This window comes from Cibotium barometz, chromosome 46 (assembly GCF_041138505.1).
Source record: "Cibotium barometz isolate CiBa-2024 chromosome 46, ASM4113850v1, whole genome shotgun sequence".
Classification (NCBI taxonomy): Eukaryota; Viridiplantae; Streptophyta; class Polypodiopsida; order Cyatheales; family Cibotiaceae; genus Cibotium; species Cibotium barometz.
Window position 1 is genome coordinate 38630578 of NC_141091.1, and position 22231 is coordinate 38652808.

General features: G+C 44.1%; 1 protein-coding gene across 1 annotated transcript; it reads right to left on the bottom strand.

Annotated features, from left to right (window-relative positions):
* Nucleotides 1-1779: 1779 nt before the first annotated feature.
* Nucleotides 1780-21568, bottom strand: LOC147612196 (uncharacterized). Its single transcript, XM_086784086.1, has 4 exons — nucleotides 21284-21568; nucleotides 20800-21043; nucleotides 2360-2437; nucleotides 1780-2262 (listed from the first exon to the last, which is right to left on the bottom strand). The coding sequence occupies exons 1-4, from the start codon at nucleotides 21369-21371 to the stop codon at nucleotides 2190-2192; spliced, it is 483 nt and encodes a 160-aa protein (XP_086640212.1). The 5' UTR covers nucleotides 21372-21568; the 3' UTR covers nucleotides 1780-2189.
* Between the last annotated feature and the right edge of the window lie 663 nt (nucleotides 21569-22231).

Below are 22231 nucleotides of genomic sequence, written 5' to 3' on the forward strand. Positions count from 1 at the left end.
TTATCATGGATTAGAGCCTAGCATGTAGAATACCAAATCGAGCAGTTATAGCATGAAGATTCATGAAGTTGATCATGGTACTTCTCCACCAAACAAAAGAGAGAGTGGAGAATTATGATCCAAAAATGCTTTACTTCCGCATGATCAAGTGAAGAGGTCATGATGTATTACTATCATCATCTAGGCTACATGTAGATACATCTTTTTGTACTCCACATCCATATTTCAAGTACACACTAAGAAGGCTACAATCATGCAAAAATTACTACCGACACGAGTTGGGTTTGTGACACGGCATTCATGCCTTGAGAAGTTTTTGAGGATGGAACCTAATCAAGTAGGGGGGTATGTTAACCCCATTTAACAAAGTGCACTCCACCATTAAAAGGGTTAGCAATAAGTGTCGTGAAAAAGGCACTATAAACATTGTAATCTTTATGAGAAAAGCTGGCGACCATGCTACCTAGCCATTTATTTAAGTTCTAGGCATCCAAGTGTGAATAACTAGAAGTCATTTTTCTCATAATGCTAAGACACAATCCCCCTTTGTGTTAATTGAGCTCTTGTGTACTCTTTGCTCTTCGTTCTTGTGTGTGTGTGAGAGAGAGAGAGAGAGAGTTGAGAGGATGAGCTTGTTGTTCTTAATACATCTACCTCCCTATGCTTTGTGAGAGAGAGGTGTACCCTTGCAAGGCGGTGTAATAGCTTATTGTACCCTTGCAAGGTGGTGTAATAGCTTATTGGTGACATCAAGATGTGAGGGTTGAGAGAGTGGAGCTAGCAACCATTGGTGGATCTTGGAGGCTATGGAGATCCCGAGCTCGAAAGCAAGATAAGTGTCCCCACCACTATGGTTATTGATATTTCCTTCCTTAAGTGAATGGTTGAGTAGAAATGGGCCATAACAATAATACATGCTACTACCTATGCATAATGCATTGAAAACACCCTTCCACTATACAATACATGTTGTGTACATGCCAACAAATCAGAATGATAACCAAAAGATGTGAGGTGAACTACATGGAGGATTTGCTTGCCATAAATAGTGGAGAGAAATCTCTGGAGATTTAAGGACCAAAGCTTAGATGATGGGATTAAAACCCATAGTAACATGTTCCAATTATGAATGATCATGTAACACGTTCAATAAAGCTGCCAATCATCTGAGTCTCATCACCACATTAGCCTTTGATTGACCTATATAGCCTATAACTTCTCATATTCTATGTTGAATGTGTTTTATTTTTTGCTACCCTTATATGAAGGGTTAATGACTCTAAGAACCATTTGAAAGGCATGTTACCATGAGTAGAAGCATCATCCTAGGTAGAGATGGGAGCATGGAGAGAGGGCCCAAGATTTTGACCAAATCACCCTTGTACACAGCCCCACTCAACACACACACAGAATTAGCTACCTCTTTAGTCCCTCTCTTCTCCCTAGGTTCTCTCAAGGCTCGAGTTCTAGCACAAAGGAGCTCCCTACTGTGCTTTCTCTGCCTATTCACATCGGTCTATCAATGGGTGTGTATCCTAGCTATGTGGGTTTGTGACCATCCATGCTGATTGTTACCATAACTGTACTGCATTCATGGATCTACTCAAGGAAGAAACAAAATCACATTGCTCTCAGCTTTATGTAAAAGAAATGGAAAGACACTAGTAGTTCATGAAATTGACGACACTTTTGCTGCCCTGATTTACCTTAAATTTGTCTTATGCATTACTTGCACACTTTTGGAGACAGCCTGTAGTTGATCCTGGGTGCCCTATCTCACAAACTAATCTCTTGATAAATTAAGACATACAATAGAAGATGGTTCATTTTCTAAACCCTAATCCCAGCTTGTAGCATAACATGACACATGCATCTAATGAAAGGGGAGGATGCATGTGACATGCCAAACTAAGACAGAGGAAATGGTTTACCTTTATTCCAAGTACAGAAATTGCAGTGTATATTTCCCTAGCCAGTAACACAATTGTTCCAGTTGGCATCACATCCAAATGGGCCAATAGCACATTCACTATAGGCAGCATAAGTACGTACAACAGGTAACAACAGAGGGGGCGTCAAACTGAAGTGATCAATAGTACATACAATGGATGGTTTCCCATGCCTAAATAATGGTGCTCATGAGTTGGATACACAAATCAGCTGCCTTTGACTTCCACTATCTGTATGGGCTACTTTGAGCCTGTTTTCTGGATGGAAGCATAACAATCCAAACAAAAAGCCCTGTTGTAACGCTCGCTGAAGCTGCAAACAAAGGGACACACAAGTCAAAAAAAAAGTGAACAGCACATGGTGGCGGATGACAACTGAAAAAACTTTGGGCAGAGCCCAAAGAGCTTACTCCAGTATGGAACACACAGAACAGAAGTCCTCTTCACATCCTGCACAGTGTCGCCAGCACAGTGCACACGTCTTCCTCCTGCAGTTGAGCAAACACAGGTTTACATGCCAAAACAGTAATGCAATGATGCTATTCTGAATTGCAAGCTTTTCTGGACTGCTATATCGCTCATCTGATCTTGTAACATGATCAGATACACACACTTTTACCCTGTTAAAGACAGCAAACATTACCGTTCATGTGTGTGTATACTTGTGCCCGTGCATGTGTCTGACTGCATGTCTGCATGCACGCATAGGGTAAAAAGGACTTCTATAAATAAAAGAAGGTTGTGTAGTGCTCAGAATCCTAACTCATCTGAGGGTGAATAGACAGACTTCTTTTGATGACATGATTGCAGCTTTGATAGATGAAGATTGTTGTCTCAAGAGCAGCAAGACAAAGCATTTGACCTTGACAAAGCCATGTTCATAAAGGGAAAAGGCAAAAGGGCTGTCAAATGCAACTTCTGCAAGAAGCTCAGACACACAGAGGACCAATGCTTCAAGAAGATGACCAAGAAACAAGAAAAGGTACATGCAAACTTTTTGGCAAAAAAAGAAGAGAAGCAGAAGCATCCACAACAGTGGAACATACAGCTACCATGATGGACAATCTTTGTTTAAAAGAGGAAGATTATGATTGGCTTTTTTAGTTTCTCTACTTTGTACGAATCACAAGGTTCTTTGCCCGGGATGTCCCCCAAAATATGATAAATAATCTTGTGTGTGATTTCTTTCGTAAGCCTTATTTTTATGAAAGGCTCTGCATTCTTTCATCCCTACTTCGAAATAGGGGGGTTTTTGCTTTGATGTGCTGATGTAAGTTGTCTTTTGCCTCTCTAAGCAAGATATGACCTCTGAGTCTTTTGCACTGAGCCATGCTACATGAGCATCCGAGCCATGCGTATTAGCCTCTGAGCCATGTTCATGAGCCTTTGAGCCAGTTTCTTTGCTAGTATTGGTGGACAGGAACTATTGAAGGCCATCCTAGCATCTCCACCTTCGCTCCGAAGGGGGATCTGTTGGATATTTGGAGCTTTAGTGTGAGAACACCCCCTGTGAGTGTATGTGTGTGAACACCTCTTAAAGGTGAATGTGTGCAAGTGTGTGAACAAGGGCTTATAGCCACCAATTTGTTTATGTATGTTCATAGGAACAAGGACTTACAACCACTAAGTGTTTGTGTGTGTAAACAGTGATGTTACCGGTATAGCCAAGTGCCATTGCCCCAGTGAGAGTAGTGTTGAGAAAGATAAGGCATTCTACCTATAAAAGCATTGTACCTTGTGAACTTCACATCAATCAATACAAGCATTACATTGTACACAGCAATCATCAACTTTCACTTTGTTACATCCCAGACTCCCTCTCTCTTTTGCACATACACCATGGAGGTCCATCATCCTCCATAGCTGCTGGTCGGTTAAACCTGAGCACCACAATGAAAGCCTTTCACACAGAGAAAGGGTGGGTGGGATCGGGGGTAGCACCACAAATACCAAAAAGAACCCAAATAATGACTTTTCCCATATCAGGACTTATGCCACTCTTGGAGCATAGGGACTCTACCCTATCCAAGCAAGCAACGCACATAAGTGCCAAGAAAAAAAAAATTGCAAGGTTCACTAAGCTGATACTGTAGAACACTTGTGCCTATGTGCTAGGGTTTTCATAGATAAAAAAGTGCAACAGAATCACACACAATGTCACGATTATGACTTTATCTCTCTAATTACTATTGATTAGCCTTCAATCATTGAAAGGACACCAGCGAAAGGTCACACCTTGTCACATGGGTCATCACCAAAGGACACATCTATTGATCAAAGGACACAAATCTACGTCCAAAGGATATAACTATTCATTCAAGAGTCACACCCTTTCCTCAGGGATGTGCCTTTTCATTTGTACCTCTTTAGGCCCTATTTAACAAGGCCTTGTGTCTCAATGCAACAACACACATAGCTTTCCGCTCTTTGCCTCGTGTTAACTCAAGTATTTAAGCATTAAGATATTTTAATCATGTTTAATTAAGCTAAAAGCTTAATAGTGGTATCAGAGGAAAACAAACTCCAACTTTGTAGGATGCCCATAGTCAAACCCTAACCCTAAAAATCAGCCAGCCCTAACCCTAAAATCAGTCTTAGCAAGGGTTGAATGGAAAAAAGGGAGAGAGTGCTCCAGTCAATTTTGTCCTTTTTGCCCAATTTTTCCTGATTTATGATTTTTCCTTATTTATGATTTTTCCCCAAGCATGCACTAAACCTCTTCTTTATAATAAAAAAATCCTGCAATATTGTTAACCGCTATTGACCTCATCAGCACTCTTCGTGGCACCCTCTCCACCTCTTCGAAAGCCTCTCTGAGTACTAGTGGACTGAATCGTCATTTTTCAAGCGCCTTCACCCTTCGTTCAAAGCCATGTGGACCAGCCTAGTACCAGCCGGTCACCTTGTATCAGCCGACGAGGCCATGTGCAAACCGGAAAAAAAAAAGGATTGGCCAGCCCCTCCAGCCTCGCATGAAACCAGCGAACACCCCCCTCCCCCCCCCCCCCCCCAAAAAAAAAAAAAAAATGATCGTAAAAACCTACCAACTAGTGCGAGAGCAAAACCGATGCATGCAACAAAAAAAATTCTTTTAAAAAAAAAGCGAGAGATCAACGTGTGCTGAAGGGACACCTGTGCAGCAGCCCACCGCTTGTCTACAAGTCCTTGTGACGGTTCAAATCTTTCTACAAGATATCGTGAAGCAGATATTTATTAGGTGTGTTCATTTTAGCATTTTGTGCTTGTAACATCGTCCACACAGCACCATAACATCAAAGTATACATGACATTCAATGTTCAAGAAAACCACAATTCATCATCATCCCGATACCACACACTTCAAGTGTGCAAATCGGGATTTATGTTTTACATAGATGTGAAAACTCCCTCTACCCCCTCTTCATCGGCAACAACCAATTCCAGTCCGCTTGGTTCCAGCTGATCTTCCTACCTATACAGGATGGTCTCTAACAACCTCCCTAGCTTGTCACATACCCTTTCTAGTTTACAATATGTATCTGCTCCCCCTACTTGGTGATGGTTCTCATTAAGGTCCAAAGGCGTCAGCAGCCACAACCCCCAGAGCCTCAACTTGCAAAGTCTTCATCTCATCCCTCTACTACTATGGAGGACGAAACCCACCAGCCTGGCAATCCCGCTCCAGCAGATTGGCAGCAGGCTTTGCAACAAATGCAGCAACAGTTTCAACAACAACTTCAAGAGTCCATGGCCACATTGGCTTCTCAAATCCAACAACTACAGACAAATTGCCATTCTCATACCAGTTCTCCACCAACAGTCGACATTACAGCATCAGTCCTAGACAATGAAGACAACATTCCCCCTAAGGTGGAAGGTGATGATCTTAAGACTCTCTATTGTCTTTTGCGAGCTAGTAAAACAAAGAAATTGGAAGTTAAACCCCCTAAGTCCTATGTAGAACAATGCAATAAGCATACACTTGAACAATGGCTTCACAAACTTCGCCTGTATTTTGACTCGATGGTCCTTACCGATGCCAAGAAGATTACATTTGCCGCGTCCTTACTTAAGGATATTGCCTTACTTTGGTGGCAACGACGACAACACGTTGGAAAAACGGTTACGACACGGGAAAAATTTGAGCAGGTTATTTGTAAGGAGTTCATTCTTGCCGATGCAGATTTTCAAGCCCAAACTCGTTTACGCCACTTGGACCAAACTGGTTCTCTGGCTTCTTATATCTCGCAGTTCACTAATCTAATACTAGAGATTAATTATGTCCCCAACGGACAAGCTTCACGCCGTCATTGAAGGTTTAAACCCCACACCAATGTGCAAAAGTACAACCATGTCGATCTTGCTACTGCCATTCATTATGCCAAGCGTATCACGGATTTGAATCCAAATTCTCAAACATTGTTATTATGGCAATGGTTCACGTATGGCTTCTGAAGGTTATCAACAATCCTCATCAAACAACTTTCAATTCCGACCCAGCTCCCCTTGGCAACATTCGCAACAACCTCACCAACAAGAAGGGTCATCTTTTAATCATTCTCAGCATCAACGGTTTCCTTCAACCACGTACATCTGATCATGGACGAGACTTTGGACATGACCAATCTCACGCTCCTCATCATGCAATAGCTTCGCCTTCTTGTGAACAACAAAAGACAGGATTGTGCACAATTTGTAATGGCAACCATAGATGGTTTGAATGTCCTAAACGACTCAATGCTCCTCAAAACCGTAATGTGGAATCTTCAACTTCAGAAGACTGCTCCGATAAAGGGAAATATGCAATAGCTCATACACTTCATGTTATTCCTAACCTTGATGCATATACATAGTAACAAAAAAACCTATTTCTAGCTTTCGAAACCTCGAAACCTCTCCAATACGACAGTTTCGTCCAAATTTCAGGTTTCGTTGGCAGTAGAATAAGGCTTGCGTTTTTTGCTACATATGCAGCAGAGGGCTGCGTTTTGTGCAATTTTTCAGGCAACTGCATTTTCCTCACCACTTAGTGACTGTGTTTTTCCTCTAGCTCCTGAAGGCTGCGTTTTCACATTGGTGGCTGCGTTTTCTTCTAGGGTGTTGTGCTTCAGCTTTGGTGGCTAGGTTTTTGTGGTGGCAACTGCTCTTTCTCTCCTATGCTATCTTCTCCATCATCCATTGTTGTTAGTGATAGAATGCACTCCACCGCCAACAGAAGGCAAGGAACGTGAAGAAACCAAGAAGCCATGTAGGCCAGGAACAAAACACAGGTATGGATGCTCCAAAATCAACAAAACGTTGACTGAAATCAGAAATTTAGTGTCCTCCAAGTACCAAACTGCCTCCAAAGCCACAATCCAAACAAAACACCCCCTGTGCAAGTGATTTGTGTCCACTAGAGAAGAAAACGCAACCAAACAAGGGCTACAAACCTGAAAATTCAGGCCAACAAGGTGCCACACCTCATATGAGGAAAAAACGCTAAAGAGAAGGTACCTTCGGGTCCAACGGAAGGAGCCCAGGTGAAGGTAGAGCTACCAGCAAGATCTGTTCAAAAAAACGCAGCAACTATGGCTGCAAATCTGAAAACGCAGAAGTATTTGGGGCAGGAGATAGGGCTGAATCTGGAAAAGCAGAAGATATATGGTACACCCAAGCCTCAAAGTAGCAAACAGAACGAACAAACCTACAAACCTGTAGAGGAAAAAAACACAGCAAAGATGCTCCTGCACAAAACAGGTGGCTCACACTACAAGGAGGAAGATGCTGAAAAATGTTGCAATCTGCTGATAACCACCACCTATAGAAAAACGCAACACTCTAGGTACTGCAGCCCTGAAAATGGAGCAGAAAACAGGTGTGAAAGGGGTTCTCAGAGGTCAAACTGATGAAGGAAGACCATGGGCCTATATTGGAGAAGCGCCTGGAAGAGGCAGGCGACCAGCAGCAACCTTGGAAAAAAAAAACACAGATCTAAAAACGCAAATCTAATCACATGAGGAGGGAGCATCCAACATTGATCTTCATCGGCGCTCTGATACCATGATAGAATGCACAGTTGGTTTAGGTTTGAGTTCTTTCCACCAAAGCAAAGCTTTGCCTGAGAGGAAACCTGCTGCTAACTGAATCTTTTTGCCATCGTCATATGGATGAAATTGGAAATGGACCTGCCACTTATGTAGCCATGTGTCCACTATCTCCTTGGTACGCTGCTTTTGCTCTCCCCCAAACTGTTCCGGAGTAATGTTGGGGCCTAAAGCAGATGCTAAGGTATCCATACCCGAGAGAGTAGACAGGGTAGTGGTCATGAAAGAGATGGAATTTTTTAAAGCCTGCCTCTACGCGGCCACTTGTGCCTGGCGTTCTGAGAAAGAAGCTTTGAAAGCAACTTTAAACTCCTAAAAATCAGATTTGGTTACAAAATCTTCGAAAAGATCACCATCGGTGGCCTCAGTAGCCGGCAGGTCTTCACGTTCGGGAATGGGTTCCATCTCCGACTCTTGGGTCGACGAGGGCAAGATGAGAGAAAAGCTTGGCTTTGAACAAGAAAGAGTGCTAGAGAGTACGAGGAGGAGTGTGGCAAGAAGCCCACTTCATGTTTTTATGCGTTGCTTTTGTGTGTTTTTTTAAATTTTAAAAAAACCATGCTTTAAGGCTCTCTTTTTTTAAACCACCCATAAAGCTTGTTTTAAAAAAAACACTTCTTTTAAAAAAAACACATAAGCTACTCATAAATTATAAGCCACATGCTTTTTTTTTAAATTAAAAAAAGCCACGCTAAGCATGTTTTAAAAAAAATATGCTGCTTTCGTTTATTTAAAACCCACACTAGGCGTGTTTTTAAAAAAAACGCTGGTTTCGTTTAAAAAAAACGGAAAGCATAGGACCTTTAAAAAAATGCAAGGTAAACGCCAAAAGCACACGTCAGCTTCCCGCCACACGTCAGCTAGGAACAACAGCGAAAATATATATAAAAAACAACGCCCGGCTGTTCGCCTTGCTGCACAAGCACCATCCGCTGTTCGCTTGCTACACAACTGCTTCCCTCTTCCTCTCTCTCTCTTTCACTTGCTGAACCATACAGTCGCTAAGAGTTCTTCTCTCTTATACTCTTGCTGTTCACACAGCCGACTTGATCCATGCTTTTCTCTTTCACAGCAGTCTCCTGATTCTCTCCTTTCCAATCAAAAAACTCTTCTCAAGCAAACTAATTGACCCTTAACAAGACCAACACCCCAACACGGTTCCAACGATGCAAACATAAGAACCATACGCTGAATTCTGAAATAAACAACAGTATTTATGAAAAAACAGCAGTCATCTCAAACTCATACCTTTTCTTTGACCTCTTTTTCTCTACCTACCGACTTGCACGTTCTCGACGCTTGCTCTGATACCACTATCAAATCCCCATGGATCTCGTAGAACGCTCCCAGTACAAGACTCGAAACCTGCAAAACAAAGCCAAGCAACGTGAAGGGGGTGCAAGCCTGACTCACCTCCCAACCTTGACAGCCGTCGGCAAAACCCACAAGTCTTGGCTATCCCCACTGAGCCACAAGCTGAGCTAACTAGCAAGACGTACCGACCGGTCTCTACCCCGTGATGTCCCATACCGCCACGAAGCTACCCTCACGGGCCTCAAGACTGCTGTCGGCCTTGGCTGCATAAAGCAGGTGCACGTTTGCACTAGATCCGGCTCCTGACCATAGAGCTCTCACAAAGACACGCGAGACTCTATGAACTATTGACTAGTCTTGGCCACCCTTTTATAGGCTCTTGGCCGGTCACCGGGCGTCCACACTTGGGCGCCCGTCCGTCCATACTTGGGAGCCCTCCCATCAGTCTATCCCTAGTCCAGCTTGCCAATCAGCCTGCCTAGCTCCAAGCTTTCCCAAGCCTCAAAGCTAGTCTTGTGTGCGGGTAGCACACGGTAGATACACTCTGTGCACATGACACAACCCCTGTCAGAAAGATGCTACAAACCGAAAAAAGATCTTCTAGAACCGGTCATGCAAAACCATGTACTTCTCTGCAGCACTCGTAACTATCTGGATGGTCTAAACATAGATCACCACACATTGTTGTAATATGCAACGGAAGTCTTCCTATTGGAGGATCCTGTCACACAAATGCTCACACCGTCTTCTGTATCCTGAGTTTCGCGAGTTTAGCAATCCACTTTAATACTTCAAACTTTAGAGAGATATGAAAGAGAGAGAGATGAGAACTGTACCCCGTATGGGGTCCCGAATTACCCACTGAAGGGCCCCCTATCCCGTTACCGAGATAGTATTTGCTTTATTATCTTTAAAGAGACTGACGGTGTGACTGACGATAAACCAAACGCAAGACCTCTGAAAACCAAGTATTGGGCTGAACTGTGCACTGTTGTAGAAGTACCAAAGATGTCCAATCTCGAGCCTATGCACTCTTCCCAATGGTACGAGGGAGGGATGCAAAGCTAGGGCTGAGAGAGGGGCTGTTTGGGACTGTTCTAGACTGTATATGAATGCTGTAAATGAATGAGAATGCTGCGTTTTACCTTCACCAAGTGGCTGGAGCAAAACGATGAATGAATGAATGCTGAAAACTGCATGGATGCAGAAAACGCAAGATGGACTGAAGGCTGAATGCTGAACTGTTGCGTTTTACTGATGTAGATGGCTGAATGCTCATGCGTTTGAGGCGCCTAGGGTTGTAGGAGACAAACGCTGAAGAGAGATGGCTGAAACTGCAATCGCCTATGCTCCTTATGCTGAGGATGACAAGCGCTTGATGGCTCTCTTGCTGAATATGACGAATGAATAGATGATTGTGCAAAGCCTCTATTTATACTAGTGATGTTGCTAGTCGGTTGGCACTAGATGCTGGCCGACTGCTATATAAACATTAAATGCTTAATGATGATGCATAAATGCTGAAAATGATGGAAAAAATACCAAAAAAATCCTAGATAAATCTTGGATAATTCCTAGATGCTATTTGAGGTTCTTGCAATGGTCTAGATGCTATGCATGAATGATGTGCAATATGCAGGTTGCTTTTTGATGCAAACCCTAAGGTTTCTATTGACTGTATATGCATGAATGCGTCTCTTTAAGTGGGTTAAGGGACTTAGATTGACTGACCGACTGACTGACTATGGCTGAGAATGACCTGCGTAGCTCGTGCCTGAGTTATCCTGGACTGAGGATATACAATGGGGTCACGGCGTACGACAAATATCATCCTAAATGGAACTAATATTGTACAAATGTTGCACTGCTGATGATGAGCCAACTTGTCACCATGCACTACAATGCAGAGTGCATGTGACATTCCCTCCTGCTTAGCTTGGCGGCACGTTCATGGCTTCCAAGTAGTCGGCCAACAACTAGGAGTACTCTTGAAAGAACTCCTTGTCTAGCCATACGGCTTCGTGGGTACCTCGATCCCGGAATTTCGTACAGAACTGACTTGTCCATCAACCAGAACCATGCTTCCAACGATGATGAAGGATCTGCTCGGGCTCAATGACTTCTGCTTTGTCTACCACGTTTGGCTGTTGTTCATCTGAAACATCAAACACTTCTGGACCAACATATGGTTTTAGCCAAGAAACATGAAAAACATCATGCATTGTCCAACTGGTAGGCAACTTTAACTTCATGGAGACATCACTTAACTTCTTAACTATTGGAAAAGAGCCAAAACTACGGAATGAAAGCTTGGGACAACGTTTGCCCACTTGTTTCAATCCTTGTTTCATGATACGCAGATAGACCCAATCCCCTTCCTTGAAGTGGACATCTCGTCTAGACTTATTCGCTTGTCTGCTATATGCTTCCTGTGCTTTGGTCAAGCGGTCCTTGACTGACTCAATGATTTCGAGAAATGCTTCCGTGATTTTATTAGCCTCTAGAGATGGAGACACCAATCTCGTCAAAAGAGAAGAGAAACAGCGACCAAAGGCTGCTTCATATGGAGTCCGTCCCACACTGGATGAATGAGTGTCGTTCAAAATAGCTTGGACCAATGGAAGATAATGTTTCCATTTGGACTGTTGGTCATGACAGTATGACTTGAGAACATCAAAGACCAACTGGTTATAAATTTCTGTTTGGCCATCTGTCTGTGGATGGAATGCACTAGACAACTACAACTTAGTTACGAAGTTTTCAAATAATGTCCTCCAGAAATGCGAGGTAAACTTGGAATCTCTATCTGAGGTGATGGTGCTAGGCAAACCACAAATTGGGTACCAATGCTTGAGAAACAGACGAGCTACGTCCTTGGCTGTGACCGTATGCTTGCATGGGATGAGCATGCAGAATTTACTAAAGCGATCCACAATGGTAAAACACTGAGTGTTACGGGATCCAGTGGATCCTGGTAGAGGCCCTACAAAGTCCATAGATATGTCGATGAAAGATCCGTCGGGGATGGGCAAAGGTTGAAGTAAACCAGCCTTCTTTGTATGTGGAACCTTTACTTTTTGACAAATCTTACAGGCTTGTACATGTGCATAGACATCACGCCTCATCTTTGGCCAATAAAAAGACCGTTCTAATTTCTCGAGGGTACTGTTGATACCCCTATGTCCTCGAACTAAGGAGTCATGGGCATCATGGAGAAGAGCGGGACGCTTTTCTCGAATGACACAGAGGCGGTTCTTGAAGAACAACTAACCATTCTGGATGGAATAATGGCCTCGCTCAGAATTGAGGGCCAAACTGTACTGAGTACCAAACTCAGGGAAGTCGACATATTAGTCTTTCATACTATCTAAGTTCTTCCCCGTGATTTCGAGAATGGTAGATTCTTGGACTGCCTGGATGCTGGCCTTTCGACTAAGAGCATCTGCTACTACTGGGTTATGCTTACCAGAGATATATTCAATCATTCCTCCAAACTGTTGGAAGAGTTGACTCCACCTGGCCTGTCGATCACTCCACTGGAGACACTGGGCATAGTTTGAAGCCACTTAAGTGCTTGGTGGTATGTTTTCACTATGAAAACCTGTCCATAAATAAAAGGCTTCCAATGTTTGAGTGCTGCGATCGCACCCAAAAGCTCTTTGTCATATACCGAATAATTCTTTTCAACGACATCCAACTTTCTACTGTAATATGCCACGGGTCTATTGTCCTCCTGGAGAACTGCTCCTATGGCTACATTGCTTGCATCGGTAATGACCTCGAAAGGTTCATCCCAAGATGCTAACTTTAATATAGGCGCTTCTAAGGCAGCTTTTTGGAGTGCACGGAATGCATCAAGTGCCTTGCCTATAACTGAAACTTTCTACTTGCGAGTCTTCACCCCCTAGAGCAAGTCGGTAAGAGGTGCTGCAAGGTTGGAAAACTGATGAACATGGGTACTATAGGCCTGACAAAGACCTACGAATGAGCGGATTTCTTGGGTGGTCTTAGGAATGTACCAATCTAAGATTTCCTGAACCTTTGATGGATCCAGTCTAATCCCATCGGAACTGATGATATAGCCCAAATATTGAACTTCTTTAACACCAAAGACAGACTTTTTGGCGTTTATGTAGAGCTGATTATCTCGCAAAAGTTGCAAGACTTTCTCCACATCTTTCTTGTGCTGCTCCGCAGTGGCTGAGAAGACAAGTACGTCATCAAGGAATATGAAAACACACTTCCCACTGTGGACTGCGAAAATCCTAGACATCATCTTATTGAAGGTTGCGGGAGCATTTGTAAGCCCAAAAGGCATGACTACGAACTCGTAGTGCCCTCGCTCTGTCCGGAAAGCTATTTTTGGAATGTCAGCTTCAAAAATGCGGACCTGATGGTAACCACTCTTGAGGCCGATCTTTGTGAAAAACTTAGCACCGTCTAAACGCTCCAAAATGTACTCTATCCTTGGCATAGGAAACTTATTCTTGATGGTGAGTTTGTTTAATGCCCTGTAGTCTACACAAAGGCGTGCAGACTTGTCCTTCTTTTGGACAAATAGGATAGGTGCAGCAAATGGTGAGGAAGAAGGCCGAATAAATCCAGCTCAGAGAAGCTCAAATAACTGCTTTTCTAACTCGCCCTCTAAAGTCTTGGAAAGACGATAGGAAAACCTGCTAGGAGGATCTGATCCAGGGACCAAATCAATGTGATGGTCCTCAGGGCGAGAGGGTGGGAGACTGGGCAGGAGATCGTCCCTGAGCATAATGTCCTGATGTCTGGACAGGAGGTTTGCTAACTGAGGGACCGAAGATGAAATGGATGCTACCAATGAGGTAGAGGCTGTTTGAGCACGAACATAAAGTAGGGCTCCTTCTGCTCCCTTGCGGATAGGTCATCTGGTCTGGAGATGCAAAATCAATGGGATGCCAAGAATGCTTCTATCCCCACGAATCGGGACAGGCTCAGGAAAACCTTTACAGATAGTAAAAGTGTCCTGCCCCCAATCGGGAATAGGCTCATACTGACGGAACCAATTAATTCCTAAGATCATGTCACACCCCAACAGAGGCGAGACGATGAAATCTCATTGAAATGAGGCCTTTTGAACTTCAAAGGCAAATTGTTGTGCCTTCTGGGAAATGTGGGTGCGAAGACCAGGTGTAAACCCGTCCACATCCAAATGATATGGGACTAATGTGCAGTTCAATTTATTAGCCAACTGGGGAGACATGGCGTCTTCAGAACTACCCATATCGAAAAGGACTACAAACTGTCGGCCCTTGGCAAAGCCATAAGCTCGGATGAGGCTCTTCTGTGCAGCATCACTCTCACCCTCCTGCTTAGCATCAAATACCACTGATGGCATAGAATGCATAGAGGTAAAAGTTGAACCGCATTGGTAGTAGTAGGCGGGGCTGGAGGAGCTAGGGAGGCTGTGGCAACTGTGGTGGCAGAAGGGGCTTTAGCGGCTTGTTCCGCTTGCCATTTGTGGCAATCCTTCTTACCATGCCCTATGATGTGACAGAAAAAACATCTCTTTTCTGACTGATACTTCTTTTGCTCCTTTGGAGGAAGATAACCTCCAGTAATGCCTGCTTTAGCCTTTTCATCGAGGGTTTTCTTAGGCTTAGATTCTTTGTCTTTCTTACCCCCTGAACTGGAGCTATTACTGCCGTCCTTCTTAGCATCTTTAGAAGATGCGTTACCTTTCCCTGGCTGTGCAGTGGATTGCTGCTGCTAGGGTTTGGTACTGGACTAAGATGACTGCTTGGGCTTGCCTCCGTTCATCTTCATTTCTTCATTCTGAGCGAGAGTCCGGTCATATGTACTAGGTTCAAAGTTACAAACAGTGAACCGAATGTTAGGATCCAATCCACGAATGAATTGCTCCATCTTGGCCTGTGCAAATAACCCTAACCGCTGTGCTAAAGTGATAACCTTGCCGGAAAACTGAAGCACTGGGGATCCGTTCTGTCTGAGTCCATAGAGCTCATCTGCCAGACCGGTCATGTACTGGGGCGGGAGGAATCTGGTCTTCAAGTCATGGACAAAGGTATCCCAGCTGAAAGCTGTGACACCTATGGTCTGGTCTGTATAGAGATTAGACCAATGCTGCCACCAAGTGACTGCCTCACCAGTGAGATGGGGAGCCGCTACGTGGACTCTATCCTGAGGATCTGTGATCCGAGCTAGTGGAAAATGAGCAGTAAATTGATGAATAAACTGATTTATTACTAAATGATCACACTTACCATCATACTTACTGAAATTAGGTTGACTTTGAATGACAGTAGTTGATGCTACGGACTGCTGGCTAGTGGCACCTGAGACTGGGGATGCTAAAGAGAGGTGCTGGTATCTAAGATGAATGGCCTCCTTTTCCCTTTGGTGCTCGAGTAACATACGTTCTCGATCGAGCTCTCGTTGGTGCTCCCGAGCAGCGAGTTCAGCCTGACGCCGGTCTTCGTCGATCCTGCGTTGGGCTTCCTCATAGTCCCGTCTTTCTGCTTTTTCTTGTTGCTTTCTAGCTTCTACTTCTGCTTTTTCTTCTCTCCTTTGGGCCTCGTCCTCTCTCCTTTGTTGTTCCATCTGAAAGAAGAGGGAGATGTAGTCGGGTGCTGCTGGAGGCGGAGGAGGACGTGCTGCTGCTGCCTCCAAGAGTTGGAGACGCTCCATGAGCAGTTGGTTCTGAGCTCTAAGAAGAGCTATGGTGTCTACGGTAGACGGAAGAGCAAGGTCTCCTTCGGGGGAGATGTCTTCTGGTTGATGAGTACTCTCCTCTGTAGACATGATGCTGAAGTCGGTGGTCGTGCCGGAACGCAATCTGACCATCCAAGGATGCCCGCATGCTAGGATACGGTGTGTGTGTACAAGCTGTATGTGATACCCATGTAATATGCAGCGGAAGTCTTCGTATTGGAGGATCCTGTCACACAAATGCTCACACCGTCTTCTGTATCCTGAGTTTCGCGAGTTTAGCAATCCACTTTAATATTTCAAACTTTAGAGAGATATGAGAGAGAGAGATGAGAACTTTACCCCGTATGGGGTCCCAAATTACCCACTGAAGGACCCCCTATCCCGTTACCGAGATAGTATTTGCTTTATTATCTTTAAAGAGACTGACGGTGTGACTGACGATAAGCCAAACGCAAGACCTCTGAAGACCAAGTGTTGGGCTGAACTGTGCACTGTTGTAGAAGTACCAAAGATGTCCAATCTCGAGCCTATGCACTCTTCCCAATGGTATGAGGGAGGGATGCAAAGCTAGGGCTGAGAGAGGGGCTGTTTGGGACTGTTCTAGACTGTATAAGAATGCTGTAAATGAATGAGAATGCTGCGTTTTACCTTCACCAAGTGGCTGGAGCAAAACAATGAATGAATGAATGTTGAAAACTGCATGGATGCAGAAAGCGCAAGATGGACTGAAGGCTGAATGCTGAACTGCTACGTTTTACGGATGTAGATAGCTGAATGCTCATGCGTTTGAGGTGCCTAGGGCTGTAGGAGACAAACGCTGAAGAGAGATGGCTGAAGCTGCAATCGCCTATGCTCCTTATGCTGAGGATGACAAGCACTTGATGGCTCTCTTGCTGAATATGATGAATGAATAGATGATTGTGCAAAGCCTCTATTTATACTAGTGATGTTACTAGTCGGTTGGCACTAGATGCTGGCCGACTGCTATATAAACATTAAATGCTTAATGATGATGCATAAATGCTAAAAATGATGGAAAAAATACCAGATAAATCCTAGATAAATCCTGGATAATTCCTAGATGCTATTTGAGGTTCCTGCAATGGTCTAGATGCTATGCATGAATGATGTGCAATATGCAGGATGCTTTCTAATGCAAACCCTAAGGTTTCTACTAACTGTATATGCATGAATGCATCTCTTTAAGTGGGTTAAGGGACTTAGATTGACTAACTGACTGACTATGGCTGAGAATGACCTACGTAGCTCGTGCCTGACTTATCCTGGATTGAGGATATACAATGGGGTCACGGCGTACGACAAATATCATCCTGAATGGAACTAATATTGTACAAATGTTGCACTACTGATGATGAGCCAGCTTGTCACCATGCACTACAGTGCAGAGTGCATGTGACAATTGTGCACCTTTCCAAATCTCCCATTTAGCCTAGATATGGCTAATGACCAGAAAGTTAGGTATCCCTGGTTCACACTTAATGATCACGGGAGCCTTTCACACATTTCGGGTAATCCAGAACGTGTGCTATTCACTATAACACGCAAAAGCTTACAGACAAGATTATACTTTGATAAGGAATATTCAACACCTTGGTTTCTAACGATTGCACAATGTAGCAGAGATAAGAGTGCAAGAGAGAGGGAGAGAGAGAGTAAGAGAAGGAGCCTGGAGAACAAAGACAAAATACACCCAATTGGGTCCCAAATACCCTTTGAAAGGCCCCCACCAAATACTGGTGTATTTGCTTTATTGAATGAGGAGAAAAAGACTGATTTTCTGTAGGTCCACCTTGGCTGTAAATCTGGAGCCTGTAGTGTCCTAACTCTTGACCTTCAAGTTCACCATTTGCTTAGACTTCCCTTGGCTGTCCTGGCCCTTGAAGCACTTCAGCACTTGTGAATTATGAGATGGTGAAAACCCTCGACTGACCCATGCTTATATACTTCTTCTATATGCTGGTCGGTGGGCTGCGAAGGCAGTCAGCCAACAGATTATTGCTCCATGACCTGTTTTCATGAGCGGCCACCCAAGTGCTGGGCCGCCTGTGGTATGGCTCCACAAGGGCTGGCCAACTGCTGTGAAGGCCCTAGAAGGCTAGCCAACTGCATGCCCAGCCCTTCATTGGCTGGCCAACTGGCTGCCCAGCTCTTCTAGGCTTGACCAACAGCCTGCCCATGCCTCCTACAGGCTGGCCGACTACGCCTATGCCCTATAAGGGCTGGCCAATAATGCTATGGATCTGTGGGCCAATGTGGCTGCCCCGGGTGGCCCAAGTGTGGGGCAGCATGGGTAAACCCTTGCCCCTGCACTTTATGCAATTCTACATGCAGCTATATGCTCTCTAGGTGCCCTTGCATCTGGCTACAAGCCTATCAATGCCCGGAACACCTGTCATCATTCCAAAGGGTGACTCACAAGACGGACTAGCATTGTTCCATGTGCAGGGCTTACACACCTGACCAAGACCATGTGCAAGACTCGTACACATGACCCTGGACGCTAAGAGTGGAACCCTGGTTGACTCGTCCTAGACTATGTCTCACAAGGGACCAGTTACCACTCCAAATATGTCCACGTGGCATCCAAGTGCGGGATGCATGTGACACTAGTTACTCCGAAATACCCAACAATCACATGGAGTGAAACTCCGCGAAGGAGACCGTTGGTGACACAAGTGGCGTCTCTCATGCGAATGACGACTACCGGACCAGCCGCGAAGCTCGTCCAATGCATCTTTACCCGCATCCCAAGGAGTGAATCGTCCAAAAAGTTTCACCACTTCGTCGTCGGAATTGTCATGCCCTTGCTGAAGAGGACAAGCCTCAATAGAATCCAAATCCGGAACACTAGGCGCTTGGGGAGCCGACTCTATCCAATTGGGACAATTAGACATGGCCTCCATGTTTGCTTTGAGACCCTAAAGTAAATATGCAAGCTCTGTGGGATCCATAAGAAGTTGCCTAAAACCAGGGATAAAGAATGATGGCGAAGGATGAAAGCCTTTCACACTAAGAAAGGGTGGGTGGGATAAGGGAGGCAACACCACAAATACCACAAAGAACCCAAATAATGAGTTTTTCCAAACCCGGACTTGTGCCACTCATGGAACCTAGGGACTCTACCCTATCCATGCAGGCAACGCACACGGGTGCTAGAAAAGAAAAAAAAATTACAGGTTCACTAGGCTCTGACAACTTCGAACATTTGTGCCTATGTGCTAGGGTTTTCAAAGATAGAAAGAAGAGTGCGGCAAAATCATACATAGCACACAAAAGAGTCCCAACTACTATATTTTGTATTACATACAAGCAAGAATGTAATACAATTGAATCTCTAGTACAATGGATATGGCTGAGTGAAAACTTCAACTGCAGCTTTGTGACCTATTGTACACTCTTGGCTAGCACTTCGCCTACATAGAAATGCTCTCAACACTGAGGAAAGTGGATGATTATGACAATTTGGCCACTCACATATATACCATGACCTGCCACGTGTCTATTGCCACCACGTCATCATTGCCACGTGGCACCTACACCTGCCCACGGGTTAAATGCCAATGGAAATGACAAATATGCTACACACGTATATATATGCATCCATATGCTAGTCGGTTTGTTTTACTGATGTCGGCTAGGAGTACAACGATGACATATCACTGCTCCAGATTTCTATCATTGTTCCAGATGGTAAGGGCAGACTCAGCCATGATGAAAGCTACCACTAAAGAGCACGCCATGCCCACAGTAGCTTGATGGTGGGAGATTGCACTAGTATTGACAGAGAGAGAATATATAAACTAGTTGAAGACTTCAAAAGAAATAAGCATATCAGCTAATATGACAGAAAGATTTATCAATGGAAGTTCAGGCTACTTCCCAGACTTAACAAAAACAAAAGTGCTCCATGAGCGTCTACTCACAAAGCTTCAGATCATCAACTCCATACAGGTACAGATTGCAAGTCCAAAATGATGTATGCTGCCACCAACTGTGCAACTGTGTCTATGTAGACCAGCAGTGTGAGCTCTAGCCCTGCACTATTAATGGTCTCCAAAACAGCATCAAACAGACTGTAAGGTCCTATGGCTGTTGTTGACAGAACAGCTTTCTTGACAGCTTCAGGTGACAGTAAAACCTGGATCAAAGAGCACCACAACCATGTGTCCTTTCATCTAGCGAAAAAACTTGACAAAGGCCTGGGACCAGTTGTCAGAGGACCTTCTTTGAAGTTCGGGATGGCTGTGTTTGTGTGGACTCCATGAGCATGGGCAATTCTACCAGGATGCCCCACTTCATGCCAACAGCAGCATCTATTCTCTCTATGATGGAATCAACCTTACACTCGGACAAATGCCTGGTAGCTAGCAGCCCCAACTACCAAAAAAGAGGTCTGCAATTTTTGCTCCTTTTCCTGGCCTTGGCCAAGTGGTTGCCTTGCAGGTGGTACAACCTACTGTTACACTCATACATTTCCAGCACCTTCATGGCATCTTTCCTCCCTGATATGAGGGCTCACGAGATGGACTTTGATTACATCTTCCTACCTAGCCCATGCCCAAAATGCCCACATGCATCTGGATTGCTACCAGTGGATTGAGATGCATCCGACATGCAGATAATGGGCTAATGCATGTGACTTCTTGTAAGTGTGACAAGTCTACTCACAAAACTTCAAACCAACAGCTTCAATTAGTACAGAGCATTGACTAAGAAAAGGGTATGGGTTAAGAAAATAGGAACCTCACCTGCAATGAAAGCACATGTGGCCATGGTCGTCTGTCATGCAGGGGCTTTTCAAGGATGTCAAGCCCTGCGCCACTACTATCTTAGCAGTCAAGTTTGAACTTGTCTCTGTTCTGGTTGCAAGACCAGCTGATGTGTCTGGCCTACAGGTGCATGTGGCTGCATCTTGGCAGCTCCCAATGGACTCTGCATTTGTTCGCGCCGTGCGGGCAGGCTGATCCGAGCTCATCTTAAAGAATGTAGACTCTGGCATATCCCGAGAAAGGCATGAATTGGCGGGAAAATGGAAATTTCAAAAATGTCTACATAGAATATAGACTCTGGCATCCCGGAAGAGACACGAATTGGCGGGAAAATGACAATTTAAATAATAATAAAAAACAAGCCCACGCTCTGGCATCCAGAGGACATGAATTGGCCGGAAAATGGCAATTTCAAGAACAAACCCATATAGAATTGCACAAGGGGGGGCAGGCTATGGCGCACCGTAAACAGAGGTCGCATCGTCTTTCATCAATTTTACCTCTGGCCTCTCTGGACAGCTACCGTTAGCTTGGCGTTTGAATCCCAGCATTTTCTGTTATGGGCGGCACGATCAGGTAGATCTGTCGATCGCAACCGTAGAATGGCACGTTCTCAAGCCCAACCCTGCCTGAAGCCAAATTGCTCTGTGCTTCGTTTCCTTCTTTATGTATGGAACAAACACTGTCTTTTTTATTTATACAAGTATTGGACCCGCGCGTTGCTGCGGCAAGTAGAGTTCCAGAAAAAATAGACTCAGTTTCTCCAATTTAGGTCATGTTTTAAGTAAACACAATACATTATTTCAAGTGACTTCATATATACATATCTCAAAATAACATCCATATCTCGTAGATTTATGACGAAAACAAAAATATCATAGTAATGTAACATACGAAGATGCAAAAAAGGACCAATATTACATATTCTCAAAATGCACCACAAAATACATATTCTCAAAATGCACCACAAAATACGTATTCTCAGTCAGTAATGTCAAAATCAACAAATTGAATTCTTCTCTTGTGAGAAGGATCATTCAATTGTCGCCTCATCTCACAATACGCTCTCTATTGTAAAGCGGTGATCCATCCCGCACATGCTCTACTATCGATGAATGCAAAGGACATGCACAAACGAAACAACGATAAATTAAATCTCAAAAGGACCTGCACATAACGACACATCGATAAATAAAATCTCAAAAAAATCTTATAATAGAAAAACATAATCAAAATTACCTCGTACAAAACATCGAGTGGATGGTACATGAGGAGCTCTAGTATAAAACCCATAACGAATACCAATGGTCATGATGGATGTAAGAAACAACCACTCATCGGGTACTGAATACCCCTCAAATGATGCAGAGCATCTGTCCATCTCTCTCCAAAACAAATAGACACCCCACTC

Bases quoted from the DNA above. Each gene is read 5' to 3' on its own strand.
- LOC147612196 (XM_086784086.1), bottom strand. From the start codon at position 21,371: ATGCTGGGATTCAAACGCCAAGCTAACGGTAGCTGTCCAGAGAGGCCA. The intron at 21,044-21,283 runs GTGCGCCATAGC...GGGATATGCCAG, and splicing joins CGATGCGACCTCTGTTTACG to AGTCTACATTCTTTAAGATG. The intron at 2,438-20,799 runs GTGAGGTTCCTA...GCTCAACTGCAG, and splicing joins CACATGTGCTTTCATTGCAG to GAGGAAGACGTGTGCACTGT.